At 43.0% G+C, this 19,828-nt stretch overlaps 1 protein-coding gene across 5 annotated transcripts in view; it reads left to right on the top strand.

Moving 5' to 3' along the window:
* Nucleotides 1–19,828, top strand: part of LOC140484450 (arrestin domain-containing protein 3-like) — a 78,494-nt gene that overhangs the window by 19,567 nt on the left and 39,099 nt on the right. The window contains exon 1 of one of the 5 annotated variants that reach the window (XM_072582887.1): nt 2,425–3,025. The exons of 3 other annotated variants lie outside the window; for them this stretch is intronic. In XM_072582887.1, the coding sequence (XP_072438988.1) occupies nt 2,773–3,025 (253 nt within the window). In that variant the 5' untranslated portion in view covers nt 2,425–2,772. Of the gene's footprint in view, nt 1–2,424; nt 3,026–7,707; nt 8,576–19,828 lie in introns of those variants that run through there. One more of the 5 variants, XM_072582879.1, reaches the window with a different exon arrangement.

Raw genomic sequence — 19,828 nt, 5'->3', positions numbered from 1 at the left:
GGTCTCTTTGTTCAGCAACACTCCCTTGGACCTTACCATTAAGTGTATAAGTCCTGCTAAGATTTGCTTTCCCAAAATGCAGCACCTCGGATTTATCTGAATTAAACTCCATCTGACACTTCTCAGCCCATTGGCCCATCTGGTCAAGATCCTGTTGTAATCTGAGGTGACCTTCTTCGCTGTCCACTACACCTCCAATTTTAGTGTCATCTGCAGGAGACACATCCATGTGGACCAGATCCTCATCTACAATAGCAACCACCCCAACATCCACAAATGGAACTACGTCAGGACACTAATCAAAAGAGTCATGACACACTGTTACACACCAGAACCAGGAAGAGGAAGAACACTTATACAAAGTCTTTGCTAACAAGAGATACCCCTCAGCTTCATCCACCAATGCCTGTCCAACAGACAGTGCGAAGAAGACACTGTACCTACCAATACACTGGTTATCTTACCCTATGTGAAGAACACATCAGAATTAACTGCCAGGCTGTTATGACCACTAGGTATTATGATAGAACACCAACCAACATCCACACTACACCAACTACTTACCAAGACAGAGGACCCCATACCCACAACATGTAGGAGCAACGTGATATACAAAATTCCTCGCAACAAGCACTACATTGGACAAAGAGGAAGAAAACTTGCCATTGGACATCATGAACACCACTTTGCAACTAAACGACATGATCCACTCTCGCTCACGTCTGTGCACACAAACCAAGAGGGCTATCAATTGGACTATGACAAAGAAGCTATTCCACAACAAGCCATCCAAAGACATATGAGAGTTCTTGGAAGCCTAGTTTTCTACCAAAAAGGCTATTAACAAACACATAGAGCTGGACCTAGTGTACAAACCATTGCAGAGAAGATCCAAAAGTAACACTTACCTCAACAGACCAGACCACACAAAACCAAGTGGGACAGAACAGCAGCATTTCATGGAAGTTACACTGATGATGTTACCCAGCATGGTGACAAAATGTGTGCACGATAACCCAGGCGAGCTAACCGACTACTTCTCCAATCTACTTTTTTATAACTGAAGTTCCTTATTCCTAGAACCAAATTTGTAAATCACTTCTGTACTCTCCAATGTATTCACATATTTCCTATAATGTGAACCCACAAATGTAGACAATATAGCGGCTGAGGTCCAACAAGTGTCTTATACAAGTTAAACTTGTTCTTGTACTCTACCCCTCTATTAATAAAGCTGAGAACACCGTATAATTTATTAACTGCTTGCCACTAGTCCAACCACCTTCAAAGTTCTGTGCACTTATACATCCACTGCCCCCTTTAGAAACGGGCCCCCTATGTTATATTGTTTTTCACTGTCCTTCTGACCAAAGTGCATCACCTTACACTTCTCTGCATTGAACCTTATATGCCAAGTTAGCGCCCACTCAATGTCCTTCTAGAGTTCTACACAGTCCTCCTCATAATTTACAATTCTTCCATGTTTCCATGTCATCTGCAAACTTTGAAATGATCCTGCACACCAAGCTCCATATCATTAATAGAGGAAAAACAAAACTCCCAGTGCCACCCCCTGAAGTGCTCCACTCCAAATCTCCCCAACCCAGAAAACTATCCATTTGTTCTCATCCTGTCAGTCAATTTTATATCCACTTTCTTTCTGTCCCTTTTTCATACTCTGATCTATACCTTTTCCTTGCAAGTCTGTTATGTGGTACTGTATCAAGCATCTCCTGGAGATCCATGTGTGTCACATCAACGGCCTTACTGTTATTGAATCTTCTGTAATCTCTTCCACAAACGCCTCCCTGCAAGTTAAACACGGTTTCCTTTTTATAAAGAAAAGGTCCCAAACTGACTCTTCCAAACTAACCCAAGGTTTTCCACGTGATGACTACGTTTAAAACAACTTTTAGAAGCTTCCTGGGTGACTTCTCCCTGCACGTAAACTGGGTAAATCAATTGAACAAAGCTAAACACCTCTCATAATTAACGTCTCCAGTAACCCCCACGACAACATTGTCCTTTCACATATTGCTGCTGCTTTCTCCATCAGGGTATGAGCATATTATGGCTGGGCTTGTCCTTTGTCCATTTTATTGACTCCTGCTGACCACCTTCTGTAAATAAGAGGGGAGCATTCAATGAGCGCCTACGGTTGAGCGAGTTGGCTTTTACAATTGAAAAGTACTTTCACTAGCACTAGCACTAGCACAGTACGAGCACGATACACCTATATCTCTTTTCTTTAAAGAAATGCAAGCAGTCTTTATGTATCCCTTATCAGATGCAATTCCTGAAGCCTGTGGGCAGGGAACAGCGGCTGGACACAGCACACATTTAACAAGCCGACTGCACGCAAGCAGTTTAATCATCTCGCCTGATCCCTCAGCACTATGGTTTGGGAGCTCAGCTATGGAACCAGTGCCCCCATTCGATCGCTTCCTTTGATAGAGAAAAAAACGGAATCGTAAAATTGAGGAATGTGAAGGAACTGTTGTGTTTCCTTTGCTTGTAGAATTACGCGAAATGACAAAGCGCAGGGGTTTGTGAAACCACACAATAGCTTTCACATGCTGGTTTCTCCAAAAAGGCGGAAGCAGACTGAGCTCACTGCCCTGGCACTGTGGAACTGCTCACTTTCGGAAAACTCCCGAACACACAGGGAAGGATCGGTACAAGAAGGGACATTCCCAATCCCGCTTCAGACCGCACCCAATTGGCAGGGGAAGGGTCTCACTTTAAAATCTCTCCACCTCGGGGCCCGCAGCAATGGGGAAAGTGACGAGTTTTACAATACTCTACGACCGCGCCGTGGACAACAACATCCCGACCTACAGCTGCGGGGAATGGGTCTCTGGGCGGATCATTGTCGAGGTCAACGCTGAGATCGAGGTGAAAGCTCTTAAAATTCACGCCAAAGGACAGGCGTATGTCCACTGGACTGAGAACAATCTGGATGACACTGAGTCGTTCAGGGAAACCATCAGATACTTCAAGTACAAGTATTCGTTAATAGGATCAAGTAAGTGTGGTTTTGCAAGAATCTTGAAAATCAGAAATCAAAAATACCTCATTTTAAAAATAAAAGCCAAAGTATTTGTGCGGTTTCAGTGCCCCGCCTGCCAATACTGTGATGGAGCCGGGCAGTAAGTCTGGGCATGAAAAAAACAACGGGCACATTTAAACAGAGAACTTACCTTCATACAGTCACACGAAATGGAAGCAGACCCTTTCGTTCACATCGACCATACCGACCAAGTTTCCCAAACGAAATTAGTCCCATTCGCCTGCGTTTGGCCCATACCCCTCTAAGTCTTTGCTGTCCATGTATCTGGTCAATTGTCTTTTAAACATTGCAACTATAATCTGCATCTTTCACTTCGTCTGACAGTTCATTTCTCACATGAACCACCTTCCGTGTGAAAACGATGTCCTTTGTGTCTGTTTTAAATCTTTTTCCTCTCAACTTAAAAATATAACCCCTAGTTTTGAACTCACCCACCATGGGGAAAATACCTTGGTATTTACTTTTATCTATACCCCTCATGATCTTGTAAACCTCAATAAGTTTCAATCTCCAATGCTCAGTTGAAAATACTCAGTTTTAGAGCCTATCCCTAAAACTCAAACCCTTCAATCCTGGCAACATCCTTGTAAATCTTTTCTGAACCCTTTCAAGTTTCACAACACCTTTCTTCCCCTTCTGGAGTTATACACAGACCCCCTAACAATTTACAATTCTTCCAAATTTCCATGTCATCTGCAAACTTTGAAATTGTCTGCACATCAAAATCCAAATCATTAATATATAACTGAAAAAGCTAAAGTCCCAATGCCAGCCCCCGAAATGCTCCACTACAAACCTTCCTCCATCTGGGAAAATATCCATTGACTATTTGTTTTCTTATCTATCAGCTAATGTTTTTTAATTGACTTCCCTTCTGTCCCCTTTTTATACTCCGACCTATACTTTTCCTCATAATTCCATTATGTGGCACTGTATCAAACATCTTCTGGAGAGTCATGTGTGCCACATCAACAACCTTACCCTTATTGAACCTTCTGTAACCTCTTCCACAAAAAAAACTTCCTGCGAGTTAAAGACAATTTCCCTTTTTTTAAAAAATCCTAAACTGACTCTTCCAGATCAGCCCAATTTTTTCCATGTGATTCCTAGAAACTTTCTGAGTGACGTCCCCCTGCACGTAGACTGAGTAAATCAGTTGATCTAAAGCTGAACATCTCTCATGATTAATGCCTCCAGTAAACACAACATTGTCTCTTTCAGGGAATAAACATATTGTGACTGGGCTTGTGTTTTGTCCAAGGAAAGGTGATGGTCTAGTGGTATTATTGCTAGACTATTAATCTAGACAGCCAGGTAATGTTCTGGGGACCCAGGTTCAAATCTCACCACAGCAAATGATAGAATTGAATTTTTAAAAATAACATAACATTTGGAATTAATAATCTACTGATGACCATGAAATCATTGGTGGGAACAACCTATCTGGTTCATTAATTCATGATCTGACCGATATGGTTGACTCTCAATTGCCCTCTAAAATCCTAGCAAGCCACTCGGTTATATCAATTGCTACAAAGTCTGAATGAAACCAGATGGATTACCTAGACACCAGAAAAGACAGTGGCAGAAACAGTCCTGTCAAGCCTGCAAAGTCCTCTTCATTAATATTTGGGGGCTGTCTCACAGGCTAGTCAAGCAACAGCCTGACATTATCATACTCACAGAATCATACCTTACATACAATGTCCCAGACACCACCATCACTGTCCGTGGATATGTCCTGTCCTATCGACAGGACAGACGCTGCAGAGGTACTGGCACACTTGGGAGGGAGTTACCCTGGGGGTGCTCAACATTGACTCTGGACCCCATGAAATCTCATGGCTTCAGGTTAAACACTGGCAAGGAAACCTTCTGCTGATTGCAATGTACTGTCCTCCCTCGGCTGATAAATCAGTACTTCTCCATGTTGATCACACTTAGAGGAAGCATGAACGATGGCAAGGGGATAGAATGTACTCTGGGTGGAGGATTTCAATGTCCACCACGGGTGACTCGGCTGCATTACTACTGGTTGAGCTGGTCGAGTCCGGAAGGATATAGTTGCTAGACTGGGTCTGCGGCAGGTGGTGAGGGAACCAGTAAGAGGGAGAAACTTAGTTGACTTCATCATTACCAATCTGCTTACTGCAGATGCCTCTGTCCATAACAGTATCAGTAAAGTGACCACTGCACTATCCTTGTGGAGACAAAGTCCAGCCTTCACTTTGAGAATAACCTCAATGGTATTGTGTGGCACTAATCGCTGTGCTAAATGGGACAGACTTCGAACACATCTGGCAACTCACAACCAGGTATCCATGAGGTGCTGTGGGCCATCAACAGCAGCAGAATTGTAATCTAGCACAATCTGTAACATCATGGCCTGGGATATTCCCCACTCAACCATTACCACTAAGCCAGGGATCAACCCTGGCTCAATGGACAGTGCAGGAGCGCATGCCAGGAGCAGCACTAGACATATCTGAAGATGGAGGTGTCAACTGATGAAGCCACCAAACAGGACTACTTGCATGCCAAACAGCCATGAGTAGCAAACTAACAGGTCAGACCTAAGCTCTGCAGTCCTGCCACATCCAGTCAAGAATGGTGGTGAATGATTAAAAAACTCACTGAAGGAGGAGGCTCCACAGATATCCCTGTCTCAATAATGGAAGAGTCTAGCACATCAGTGCAAAAGATAAGACTGAAGCATTCACAGCAATCTTCAGCCAGAAGTGACAAGTGGATGGTCCATCTTGACCTCCACCAGTGGTCCCCAGCATTACAGATACCAGTCTTCAGCCAATTTGATTCACTCCAGGCAATATCAAAAAATAGTTGGAGGCACTGGACACTGGAAAGGCTACGGGCCCTGACAACATTCCGGCAATAGTACTGAAGACTGCTGCTCCCCTAGCCAAGCTGTTCCAGTACAGTTACAACACTGGCATTAACCTGACAATGTGAAAAATTGCCCAAGTTATATCCTGTAATCAAAAAGCAGGACAATCCCAATTACTGCTCCGTCAGTCTACATTCAACCATCAGTAAAGTGATAGAAGGTGTCATTAACAGGACTATCAAGTAGCAGCTGCTCAGTGACACAGTTTGGGTTGCACCAGGGCCACTCAGTTCCTGACCTCATTCCAGCCTTGGTTCAGACATGGACAAAAGAGCTGAATTCCAGAGGTGTGGTGACAGTGACAGCCCTTGACATCAAGACTGCATTTGACTGAGTGTGGCATCAAGGAGCCCTAGAAAAACTGGATTCAATGGATATTGGGGGCAAACTCTCTGGTGGTTGGAGTCATACCAAACACATTGGAGAATGATCATCATAGTTGGAGATCAGTCAACTCAGCTCCAGGACATCTCTGCAGGAGTTCTTCAGGGTAGTGTCTGAGGCCCAACTATCTTTAGCTGCTTCATCAACGACCTTCCCTCCATCATAAGATCAGAAATAGGAATGTTTGTGATGATTGTGCAATGTTCCACACCATTCACAACTCCTTAGATACTGAAGCAGTCCATGTCCAAATGTAACAAGATCTGGACAATATCCAGGCTTGGGCTGACTAGTGACAAGTAACATTCATGCCATACAGCTTATCATTGACTGTCCTGTTCCTCAAAGCTGCCTGACCTGCTGTGCTTTTCCAGCGCCACACTCTCGACTATGACCATCAGCAATAAGAGATAATCTAACCACCACCCCAACATTCAAGGGTGTTAACATCACTGAATCCCCCACTCATATCTGGGAGTTATCATTGATCAGAAACTCAACTGGACTCACCACACAAACACAATGGATACAAGAGCAGGTCAGAGGCTAGGAATACTGCAGCATGTAACTCATCTCCTGACTCCCCATCTACCCATCTGCAAGGCACAAGTCAGGAGTGTGGTGGAATATTTCCCGTTTGCTTGGATGAGTGCAGCCCTAACAATACTCAAGAAGCTTGATACTATCCAGGACAAAGCAGACCATTTGATTGGCACAATATCCACAAGTATCCATACCCATCACCACCGATGCTCAGTAGCAGCAGTGTGTATGACAAGGTGTACTGCAGAAATTCATGGAAGATCCTCAGACAGTACTTTCCAAACCCATGATCACTTCTATTTGGAAGGACAAGGGCAGCACATACGTGGGAACACCACCAGCCTCAAGTTCCCCTCCAATCCACTCACCATCCTGACTTTGTAATATATTGCTGTTACTTCACTGTCACTGGGTCAAAGTCCAGGAATTCCCTCCCTAATGGCATTATGGGTCAACCCACAGCAGGTGGACTGCAGCGGTTCAAGAAGGCAGTTCACCACCACCTTCTCAAGGGCAACTAGGGACAGGCAATAAATGCTGATTCGTCAGCAATGTCCACATCCCACAAATGAATGAAAAAAACTCTACTGACTACCTTCTGTAATAAGAGGGGAGTATATCAGTGAGCGCTACTGTTGAGCGAGTTGGCTTTTACAGTTGAAAAGTATTTTCAGCCGTTCCTCAAAACGAAAACACATACTGTATTAGGGGTAACTTTTCCATTGCTTATTGTTAGCATGGTATACCTAGCTCTCTTGAAAAGTGCAGGCAGTCTTTATGTATCCCTAATCAGATGCAATTCCTGAAGCCTGTGGGCAGGGAACAGCGGCTGGACACAGCACACATTTAACCAGCCGACTGCACGCAAGCAGTTTAATCATCTCGCCTGATCCCTCAGCACTATGGTTTGGGAGCTCGGCTATGGAACCAGTGCCCCCATTCGATCGCTTCCTTTGATAGAAAAAAAACGGAGTCGTAAAATTGAGGAATGTGAAGGAACTGTTGTGTTTTGTTTGCTTGTAGAATTACGCGAAATGACAATGTGCAGGGGTTTGTCTTTCACATGCTTTCACATGCTGGTTTCTCCAAAAAGGCGGAAGCAGACTGAGCTCACTGTGGAGCTGCTCATTTTGTAAAACACTGAACGGGGAAGGGCGGTGTGTTTACCGATCGGTACAAGAAGGGACTTTATTCCGGATGAAGGGCTTTTGCCCGAAACGTCGATTTCGCTGCTCGTTGGATGCTGCCTGAACTGTTGTGCTCTTCCAGCACCACTAATCCAGAATTTGGTTTCCAGCATCTGCAGCCATTGTTTCTACCTCACAAGAAGGGACATTCCCAATCCCGCTTCAGACCGCACCCAATTGGCAGGGGAAGGGTCTCACTTTAAAATCTCTCCACCTCGGGGCCCGCAGCAATGGGGAAAGTGACGAGTTTTACAATACTCTACGACCGCGCCGTGGACAACAACATCCCGACCTACAGCTGCGGGGAATGGGTCTCTGGGCGGATCATTGTCGAGGTCAACGCTGAGATCGAGGTGAAAGCTCTTAAAGTTCACGCCAAAGGACAGGCGTATGTCCACTGGACTGAGACCGACTCGGACTCGGAGTCTCGGTCCTATACTAAGACCATCAGATACTTCAAGCACAAGTACTTGCTAATAGGAATAGGTGAGTGTGGTCTCGCATTGTAAAAGTTAAACTCGAAAATCAGAACTAGAAAATATATCATTTTTAAACAAAAACATGAAATGTTTGTGTGGTTTCAGTGTCCCGCCTGTCAACACTGTTATGGAGCACTCGCGGTAGAGAAAAAATGGAATCATTCAACAGGTCAGGTCATTCACTGGAAACGTGTTCCTCTCCTTGTCCAAGTGCTAGCAGCACACTCTTTTCCAGGTGCTTTTCCAGCACCACGCTAATCTAGACTCTGGTTTCCAGCATCTGCGGACCTTGTTTTTACCTTTTTAGCTAGCAGCACACTGTTTCCTCCTTTTTGTTTGTATCTTTCCAGAACTTATGGTTTTTGCTTTCGTGTTTCGTACGCCTGAAATGTTCTCCAACATTGCATTTTTACTATGATAAAAATTACAGCAGTATTTTAGCAGTTTTTATTCAGATTTCTATTATCCACACTTATGTTTTTAATTTTTTGTATTATTTTTGCAAACATGAAACAGATTAGAGTGATGCATATTAAATATTCCATCTGTCCTAACTCTACATTCATTTTTCTATTTCAAAATTATACTTTATTTATAAATATATAACACACACATACGTACAGTCACATGGCCCGTATAGTACTGATGAAGAAAAACAAGCAAAAACATTGAAGTTTGACTGTAACAAACAAGCCAAAAGATTATATTTGCATAAAACTATGGTACTAGAAGGGACCCATATGGTATGAGTGGCACAGTGGTTAGCACTGCTGCCTCACAGCACCAGGGTCCCAGGTTCGATTTGGACCTCAGGTCCCTGTAATCTGCTTGGGTTTCTTCTGGGTGCTTTGGTTTCCTCCCACAGTCCAAAGATGTGCCGGTCAGGTGAATTGGCCATGCTAAATTACCCATAGTGTTAGGTATGTTAGTCAGAGGGAAATGGATCTGGGTTGGTTACTCTTTGGAGGACTGGTTGGGCTGAAGGGCCTGTTTTCACACTGTCAGTAATCTAATCATAACTGAACACCATCCCATTTAACTTCAGCAGGAAGACCTCAGACAGTGGTCTTTCCTAACATTCCAGTGTATCTCGGAATGTGCCACTCTGCTTCACTTGGTCTGGAAGACTGAGTTTCAAGCAGACCAAAGAGTGACTTTCACCAAGTTGATGGACCTCCAGGCACAGTCGATGTTTGTCTCAGTGTGCATCCTGGAGAATAGACCATAGAGCAAAGGTCCATGTGATGGAACTGCTTGGGATGAACTTTGACAAGAACCACTGCCTCTTTCTCCAGAATTCCTTTGCATAGGTACATTCCAGTAGAAGATGTGTGACGGTCTCTATCCCCCACCGCCACTTCAAGGGCAGTGTTCAGTGGCACAAACAGACTGGGCATGCAAGAAGGATCTCACAGGTAGTGTCCTTCTCACCATCAGCCAAGTGATGTCTTTGTGATTGTTGGAAAGTTCTGGTGACAAGACATTCTGCCAAATGACTTTGACAATCTGCTCAGACAACCACATGACCCTCCTTTTCCTGCAGAGTCTCAAGGATGCTATGCACTGACCATTTCCTGATCGCTTGTGGTCAAATTTGCCTTTCTTTGCAAATTTATCCATGAAAGACAGGCGATATAGATCGGTCCAACTACTTAGAGCATTCCGCAGCAATGAGTGGAGTCCCACCCTTTGCAAACACTGGGGACAGGTAGAAACTCAGTACAGTACAACCTCGGTTATCCGAATATCGATTATCCAAATTTCAGATTATCCAATCAAGATCTCAAAATCCGGATGCTTGGGCAGCTCCCCATCGCCATCAGATCAGTTATCTGAACATTCAATTATCTGAACAAAATACTCCCCACCCGTGTAGTTTGGATAATCGAGGTTGTACTGTACATAATGACATTGGTGTTTTCATACCAAGGATCTATGCACAGTTTGATGCAGTCACAAACAAAGGTGGCCATCGGGATAACAGTGGCATTGGTTACATTCTTTCCCTTCCTAAACTGCACATACATGGTATACATTCAGGGGCACAAGCTGTTTTTCTGTCATCAACTAAGGCTGCAAACTCGGGTTGGAGGAATTTCATGAGGCTCCACCACGTTGTTGCTTCAGAATTTGTGAATATTTACAGTGCTGACCCGGCTGTTTAGAATGATTCCGCATTCCTCTGTGAAACTGACAGCAGCAACTGGCATCCACAAGTAAACAGGGACGTTGAGAAACAAACAGACTCAGCAAGTCTGGCAGCAAATGTGATGAGAGGAGCAGAGTAGTTTCAAAACCAATATGACTCGCCTTCAGTATTGAAAAATGTTGGAAACTTTAATACATTTGAAAGGGGCAGAGGTCTAGTGCAAAAGACAAAGGAGTTGTTAGTGGTGGAGAAAGGGAAAAAGGATGAAAGATGCGTACAAAGGTGTGAAAGAGAGGGAATGAGTTCCTTGTGCTCAGAGCAAAGAATAGAAGGCACAAACAAGATTCTGAGACTCTGAAGGGGAGACAATATAAGAAAAATAGATAACTGACATCATGCAACTAGTTTCTGAAGTTATTAAATTCAACATTTGAGACCTTGAGCTGTAAAGTGTGTAAACAAAAAGATGAGGTGATGTCTCTGGAGCTTATTGTTGTGCTTTTATTGTTTTGCCTGTATTCGAGATAAATTCAAATACTGTTATCATTGGATTCCTTCTCTGCAGTAGGGATTGCTCTCATCTGCCCAAGTAACAACAGCAATTACTTGCAGTTTTGCGTGTTAAAATGAAAGCCTGTGAAATTCACAGCAGGACCTTTATGGAATGAGGTACAACAAGATGTATGTCATAATTATTGATGGGGAATCTCCAGCTGTGAAATATATGTAAGGAATTTTTGACATCTGTATTAAAATTCACAGATGTTTAGTTTCGTAAAGTTTATTTAGGGTCATCAGTGGTTGGTATTTATTTTCTAAGTGGGCTGGGCTGTTGAATATTTAAGGCTGTATTGGGCAGATTTTTAATCTGTCAGGGAACTTAGGGTTATGGTGTGTCAGACAGGAAAGTGAAGCAAAAGCCACACCAGATCAGCTGTGATCTTGATGACTGGCAGAGCATACTGGACAGGGTGAATGCCCTAGCCCTACTTCTATTCTGTATGATCTTGTGATATTTCAGTTTTTAACTTAATCTCATATGAAAAGCAGATGCTAGTGTTTTATGAATAAGAACAGAAGTTGCTGGAAAAGCTCAGCTGGTCTGGCAGCACCTGTGAAGAAAAATCAGATTTAACATTTTGGGTCCAGTGACTCTTCCACAGAACTGATGCTTTATATTTTGCTGTGTGTAATAGTGCTTCATTGTGATTGGCTGCTTATCCTGTTTGATGACATAACTATTCTTAAACCCTGAAATTTCCCTATAACTGGTTACAGACCAATGTGTGAAATTCACACTACAGATATAGTGTGTTGTTGATTTTAAAATATCAGCTGTTTCACACTGCTACTGTACAGTAGCATCACAAACAGTATGCTGCCATCAGGTCATAGAGTCATACAACATAGAAACAAATCTTCAGTCCAACTCAAGCATTCTTGTCCAGGTATCTTAAACTTAACTAATTCCATTTGCCTGCATTTAGCCAATTTCCCTTTAAACCTTTCTTATTCATGTACTTGTCCAAATGTCTTTTATTAGCAAGGTTAGATCTCATGGAATACAGGGAGAACTAGCCACTTGGATACAGAACTGGCTCAAAGGTAGAAGACAGAGGGTGGTGGTGAAGGGTTGTTTTTCAGACTGGAGGCCTGTGGAGTGCACAAGGATCGGTTCTGGGCCCTTACTTTTTGTTATTTACATAAATGATTTGGATGCGAGCATAAGAGGTACAGTTAGTAAGTTTGCAGATGACACCAAAATTGGAGATGTAGTGGACAGCGAAGAGGGTTACCTCCGATTACAACAGGATCTGGACCAGATGGGCCAATGGGCTGAGAAGTGGCAGATGGAGTTTAATTCAGATAAATGCGAGGTGCTGCATTTTGGGAAAGCAAATCTTAGCAGGACTCATACACTTAATGGTAAGGTCCTATGGAGTGTTGCTGAACAAAGAGACCTTGGAGTGCAGGTTCATAGCTCCTTGAAAGTAGAGTCACAGGGAGATAGGATAGTGAAGAAGGCATTTGGTATGCTTTCCTTTATTGGTCAGAGTACTGAGTACAGGATTTGGGAGGTCATGTTGCGGCTGTACAGGACATTGGTTAGGCCACTGTTGGAATGTTGCGTGCAATTCTGGTCTCCTTCCTATCGGAAAGATGTTGTGAAAGTTGAAAGGGTTCAGAAAAGATTTACAAGGATGTTGCCAGGGCTGGAGGATCTGAGCTACAGGGAGAGGCTGAACACGCTGGGGCTGTTTCCCCTGGAGCGTTGGAGGCTGAGGGGTGACCTTATAGAGGTTTACAAAATTATGAGGGGCATGGATAGGATAAATAGACAAAGTCTTTTCCCTGAGGTCGGGGAGTCCAGAACTAAAGCGCATAGGTTTAGGGTGAGAGGGGAAAGATATAAAAGAGATCTAAGGGGCAATTTTTTCATGCAGAAGGTAGTACGTGTATAGAATGAGCTGCCAGAGGATGTGGTGGAGGCTGGTACAATTGCAACATTTAAGAGGCATTTGGATGGGTATATGAATAGGAAGGGTTTGGAGGGATATGGGCCGAGTGCTGGCAGGTGGGACTAGATTGAGTTGGGATATCTGGTCGGCATGGATGGGTTGGACCGAAGGGTCTGTTTTCATGCTGTACATCTCTATGACTCTAAATGTTGTAAGTGTACCAATGTCTACCACTTCCTCTGGCAGTTCATTCCACGTATGAAACATGGGTGAAAAAAGTTGCTCCTTAGATCCCTTTTAAATATTTCTCCTCTCACCTTAAACTTGTGCCCTCCAGTTTTGGACTCCCCGACCCTAGGAAAAAGACCTTGTTTATTCACCCTATCCATGCCCATTATGACTTTATATGGTCATGCTTCAGCCTCCGACATTCCAGGGAAAAATGTCCAGCCTCTCTTTATAACTCATACCCTCCAGTCCCAGCAACGTCCTGTTAAAGTTTTTCTGCACCTTTTCCAGTTTAGCAGCATCCTTCCTATAACAGGACAATCAGAATTGTACACAATAGTCTAAAAGTAGCCTTACCAATGCCCTATACTCAGTGCTCTGATCAATGAAGGCAAGTGTGCCAAATGCCGCCTTCACCATCCTGTCGACCTGTGATACGGCTTTCAGGGAGCTACGTACTTGAAGGCCTCAGTCATTCTGTTCAACAACACTCCCCAGAGCCTTACCATTAATTGTGTCAGTCCTGCCCTGATTTGTCTTATCAAAATGCAATATTTATCTAAATTAAACTCCATCTGCCACTCCCTGGCACATTGGCCACCTGGTCAAAATCGAGTTGTACTCTTAGATAGCCTTTCTCACATCCACTATTTTACTAGTTTTGATGTCATCCACAAACTTACTAACCATGCTTCTCAGATGAATGGCAAACAGTAGGGAACCCAGAACCAATCCTTGTAGTGCACAGCTGGCCACGGGCCTCTAGTCTAAAGAAGAACCCTCTACCACCATCCTCTGTCTCCTACTGTCAAGCCAATTTTGTATCTTGTTACTTAGCTGTTCCTGTATCCCATGTGTTCTAACCTTACGAACCAGATGACCATGCAGAACCTGAGCAAAAGCCTTGCTAAAGTCTATATAGACAACATCTACCACCCGGCCTTCACCTATCTTCTTGGTCAACTCTTCAAATAAACTCAAGACACAATTTTCCATGCGGAAACCCATGCTGACTAACCATAATCAGCCTTTGCCTTTCCAAATATATATAAATCCTGTCTCTCAGAATCCTCTCCAGCAACTTACCCACCACTGATGTCAGGCTCTGTCCATAGTCCATAGTCAGTCCATAGTCCCTTGATATTTGCTTACAGCCTTTCTTAATTAATAGCATATTAAGTCAAAAGTTCATTCTGTCTACCACACAATTGAGTAATGTGAATTTCAACACCAGTATGATGCCTGGTATTTAGGCTGAAAGTACCGAAAGCTGGCAGATTATATGAAACATGTTTCTCTGGCTGTTTGCAATAACCTTACCCATCCAGTCACACTTGTAAAACTCACAAAGTAATATCCAACATTTTGGTGTGATTATGCAATTTGTCCAGCAAATGCTGTCCATCAGAAGTGTGAGAAGAAATTTAGAATTATCAGTCAGGCTTATGTGGGGCAGTTTTTGGGGTCAGGAATGGTGATGTCACCTAAGTATGAACTGGTTCCTCTATGGTGGTCGGTCACAGTATGTCTACACTGAGGTGACCATTATAGATGGCCTCCCTGCCATTGAGATACTTTAGGAGATAAACTTTACTTTCTGCTGAAATGTGAGCAGCTGTGCCTGGGAAATAACTGTTCCAGATTTGGGAGATGCCAGACATTTGGTAACCTTAACATCAACCTATGGGAGTGCAGTCCTACACACCGTTGAGTAACTTTAAATAATGCAGAAGGTGGCCATTCATCCCATTAAGTCTGTGCTAGCTCTCCATAGATTAATTCTGTAATTTCTACGCCTTTTCTCTACCCTTGTAGTCTTACAAATTTGCTTCCTTAAAGGGCCCATTCAATTTCTTTTCAAATCATTGATTTTCACTGCTTGCACCATCGTCACGGACAACAAGTTCCAGGTTACTATCAGTTCGTGGGCAAACTCATACTTTCTCAATGGGAGTACCTTGCATCCTCTGTTCAAACATTTGTCTGTGTCACCTAGTCCTAGTACCATAAGCAAACAAACAGATTTTCTTTATCGAACTATCCAAACCTGTCAATATTTTGTGCACCTTTACCATCTTTAGGGACGGCATGGTGGCGCAGTGGTTAGCACTGCTGCCTCACAGCACCAGGGTCCCAAGTTTGATTCCAGCCTCGGGCGACTGTTTGTTTGTGTGGAGTTTGCACGTTCTCCGTGTGTCTGGGTGCTCCATTTTCCTCCCACAGTCCTTTTTTTTTCATCACAAAGATGTGCAGGTTAGGTGAATTGGCCATGCTAAATTGCCCATAGGTTAGGTGCGTTAGAGGGAAATGGGTCTGGGTGGGCTACAGACCCATTTCCCTCTGACTAACGCACCAACAGTTGGTGTGGACTTGTTGGGCCGAAGGGCCTGTTTCCACACTAGGGAATTTAATCTAATCTAATCTCTCCTCCCTTTGCTTCAAGGTAAACAACTCCAGCTTCTCTAATCTAATCTTGTATCTAAAATCCCTCATTCATTCAATCATTCTGATAAAACTCTTCTATACGTCTTGAGGAATATTATATTTTCTTAAAGTGTGATAGATGCAATGTTCTAATGAACCAATACTAGTTAGTGTTTGTTTTGATTCTACAGGCATGGGCTGGTTGAGCATAATCTGATTCCTGATGAAGGGCTTTTGCCCGAAACGTCGATTTTGAAGCTCCTTGGATGCTGCCTGAACTGCTGTGCTCTTCCAGCACCACTAATCCAGAATGAGCATAATCTGTATCCACCCAATTACAAGAAATGGAAATAATATGCAGTTTGGTTTGATCAGCCAATAGCTAGATGAATGACTTGCATGCCGGACATCACTCCGGCACTGAAATTCACATATGATGCCAAGGAATATTGTGTAACTAAAGTACCAAATTGTGCCGTTCAGTAGTAGTTGTACTGTGATTTCCCTGCAGTTTTTCTCCTCTATTTAAAGCACTATTTGGAGATTTATATAATCCTTCAGTAGGGCCATCACACCCTTTCATTTTGCACCTCGTCTTTAACCAAGTGGATGAAGTTTTTGCATATCAAGAATATTCCTATTGTCCTACACAAAATATCTTCCCTAATCAGTTTTCCACCCACCCCCCTCCCCACACCCTTACTTTTACGCCACCTTGTCTTTTTTGGACATTTTATATCTTTGAATATTGAGCATTTAGTTTCACAATTCCCTTAAGTGCCACAATATTGTTTTTCCCAGCAGCTCTTTATGCTTAAACACTGATGAATGAATCCAATGTGTCCTCCAACTCTAGCTCATTCGTTTCTCTCTGCATAATTTCCTCACCATCCCTTTCTCTCTGATGTTATTGAGCCTGTCTGTTCCCCTGATTTTGGAACCTCCTATAACTTACTACCTTTTATTATTCCCTCCTGTGCAGTTCCTTGCTCAATGGTGAGATGGTCAGGATTAGATTCATTCAGGGCATCATCATTCCTAGCAGTCTCTAATGATGATACCTTTTGACAGTAACATGTATCGTAAAGACTACCGTACTTGTACCTTTTCCTAGTTTTTCCTACTCTCCATGAAGGGCAATTATCTTCTATAGTATCTGCTAAATGAACACTTGGAACATACAGATCCCTGATAAAGGGCTCCTGCCTGAAATGTCAATTTTCCTGCTCCTCGGATGCTGCCTGACCTGCTGTGCTTTTCCAGCACCACTCTAACCTTGACTCTAATGTCCAGTATCTGCAGTCCTCACTTTTGCCTACTTGGAACATACAGTCCAATAAAAAATTATTGTTCCTGACGATGGACAGTAACACTGGCCCTTGAGATCAGTAACGCACCTCACTTCTACAGGCTGATGATTCATAACAGGCAGATGTAGACTGATGATCACTGTCACTGTGTGAAGGAGAGGAGGTGGTTGGTGGTGGGTGGATGTATAATAGAGTTTGGACTGCCAACCATGGAGGCATGGGGACACAGGGTGTGCTGGTGTGAGAAAACCTGCCTCTGTTCCCTGGCGTTTTGCCCCATTGTTTTAGAAGTTGTTAGGAATTCCAGATTCATTGCCCACCCTGCTCCTCCCTGCCCCCAAAACCCTAAGCTCATGCTAAAACAGCTGGAGATATCTCTGTTTATCCAAGACATGAGAAATTCTCAAATGGGGCAGGAATTGTGAGCAACAAGTCTCATTTGCTCATCTATTTCAAAGAAATCTGTACTCCTTTAAAAATATAGCACATTATTTAATTTGTTAGCTTGAATCAATGCTTCTCATCTGCTTCTTACTTTTGTTTTAAAATCAACTTGTTCAGGCCCCTAGGGTGGGTAGGACTTGAACCCTGGTCTTCTGGCCTTGAGGTAGGAACACTGCCATTGTAGCACAGAAGAAACATTCTTTGCTTGTACTGTTGTTAATTGGGAAAGTGATGGCCTTGTGGTATTATTGCTGGACTATTAATCCAGAGGCTCTGGCCACGTTCTGGGGACCCAGGTTCAAATCTTGCCATGGCAGATGGTGGAATTTCAATTCGGTGTAATTCTTGAATGAAGAATCCAATGATGAGCATGAAGCTGTTGTAAAAACCCATCTGGTTTACTAATGTTCTTTAGGAAGGAAACTACCATCCTTATCTGGTTGGGCCTACATATGACTCCAGACCTACAGTAGTGTGGTTGACTCTTAACTGTCCTCTGGGCAATTAAGGATGGGCAATAAGTGTTGCCGAGCCACTGATGCCCTCATCCTGTGAATGAATAAAAAAATTATATAAATATGCCATCTGATTTTCTTTTAAATTGCCCACTTCTCAGCTTGAATAAATACCTTAACTCAAAGTGAAAAATAATCGCTGAATAACTTGCCTGCTTCCATATGGTATCACACTATGCTTCTCTTTTGAACACGGTTGATTAGCTGTTTACTGTCCTCAAGGACTTATACCCACTTGCTGATCTCCATACGTTCTCACTGTCAATATTGCTTCTTAGCCTGCTGATCAACCTCTGTCCTCTCTCTTAGTGGTGTTAGCCCTGTTCTTTCATCCTTCCACTGGTTTTGTTATGTTGAGATTGAAAAAGGTCTGCTTCTTTTACAGTTCTAAAACTAGTTCATGCTTGTAGTTAGTGGGAGAATTTTCTTGAATTTCTAATGTACACTGCTACTGGAGAACGATAGTTGCAAGGGCTTTTCAAATTATCCCATCTTAAATGCAATTTTCATTGGAATCCCAACATGCTGAATCCCTATAACTAGACCTTTAGGAAATAAACACCCATTAGCATCGCGTAACTCATTTATTGACATTTTTAAAAATAAGGATGCCAGAATTGTGCACTTGGGTGATTTGTCTGGTGGAATGCTAAGAACAAGATATGAAGAACTCAGACATGCCGAGATTCCTCACACCCAAAAGGAGTGACTGGTACAGGGAGCATGGAATAAGCATTGGATTTGATATACTGGGATTCTGTATTTTTGGGCTCTTGGCGGCTTGCTATGTTTAGCATTCTGGTGAGAAAGGAAGTTGTTTCAGCCTTTGTATCAGCAGTTATGCTTATCTTAAGGCTAGTACACCTTTTGAAGAAACGCACAGTGGTAATGTCTCTATCCCTGGACCAGGAGACCTGGGTTCAAGTCCCACCTGTACCAGAGCTGTACATTAACATCTCTCAACAAGTTGATTCAAAAATATAGGTGAAATATGCCTCAACCACCATCACAGGCAGTGCATACCAAACCCCCACACTCTCATTCTTTTGGCAGTACAGATTTGAAGGGATTGAAGGCTTTTTCCGTACTATATGGTTCTATATATAGTGATCATTGTTCTTGCTGGTCACTTCCGTCTGTTCTTCTATTCCCTATCCTTTTTGGGTGAATCCAGTACCTGCCCTACACCTCACACCTTGACAACAACAGGTTGTTTGTGGTTACAGCACCCAAGCGCACTTTCATTTTATGAGGGGCCTTTGATGATTGTTGAAGTTTTGTGGGAAGAAGTAGTGCAGGAAAAGTGCTGTGATCAAAAAGTGAGCAATTTGAGCTAAAATTCTTTTTGATAATAAATCTTATTCATAGTTTCTCTCCAGATTCAAAGTTCATTTGTGTTCTTTCCAAGTCTTAAAACATTACGTTAAAAAATCACACAACACCAGGTAATAGTCCAACCGATTTATTTGGAAGCACTAGCTTTCAGAGCACTGCTCCTTCATCAGGCAGATAACTGATCCTAGTCCTACACCAGCTCCTCCACATCATGGCCATCATTAAAACATTAAAAGCAATTGAGAATTGTAACTAGTGGGTTTTGACCCTGCTGTTTATATTTCTGCCTCTTCTCTTCCATTAGTACAGGAGGTTTTGCAGCAAAATGGTAAACACCCACCAGGCTTTAAATTCACTGCATGTGACATTTGAAGCTGTAGGATTTGTCTACTTGCA

The sequence above is a fragment of the Chiloscyllium punctatum genome, chromosome 2 (assembly GCF_047496795.1).
Source record: "Chiloscyllium punctatum isolate Juve2018m chromosome 2, sChiPun1.3, whole genome shotgun sequence".
Lineage (NCBI taxonomy): Eukaryota > Metazoa > Chordata > Chondrichthyes > Orectolobiformes > Hemiscylliidae > Chiloscyllium > Chiloscyllium punctatum.
The sequence above is the reverse complement of the archived record's forward strand: the minus strand, read 5'-3'. Positions and strand labels throughout refer to the sequence as shown.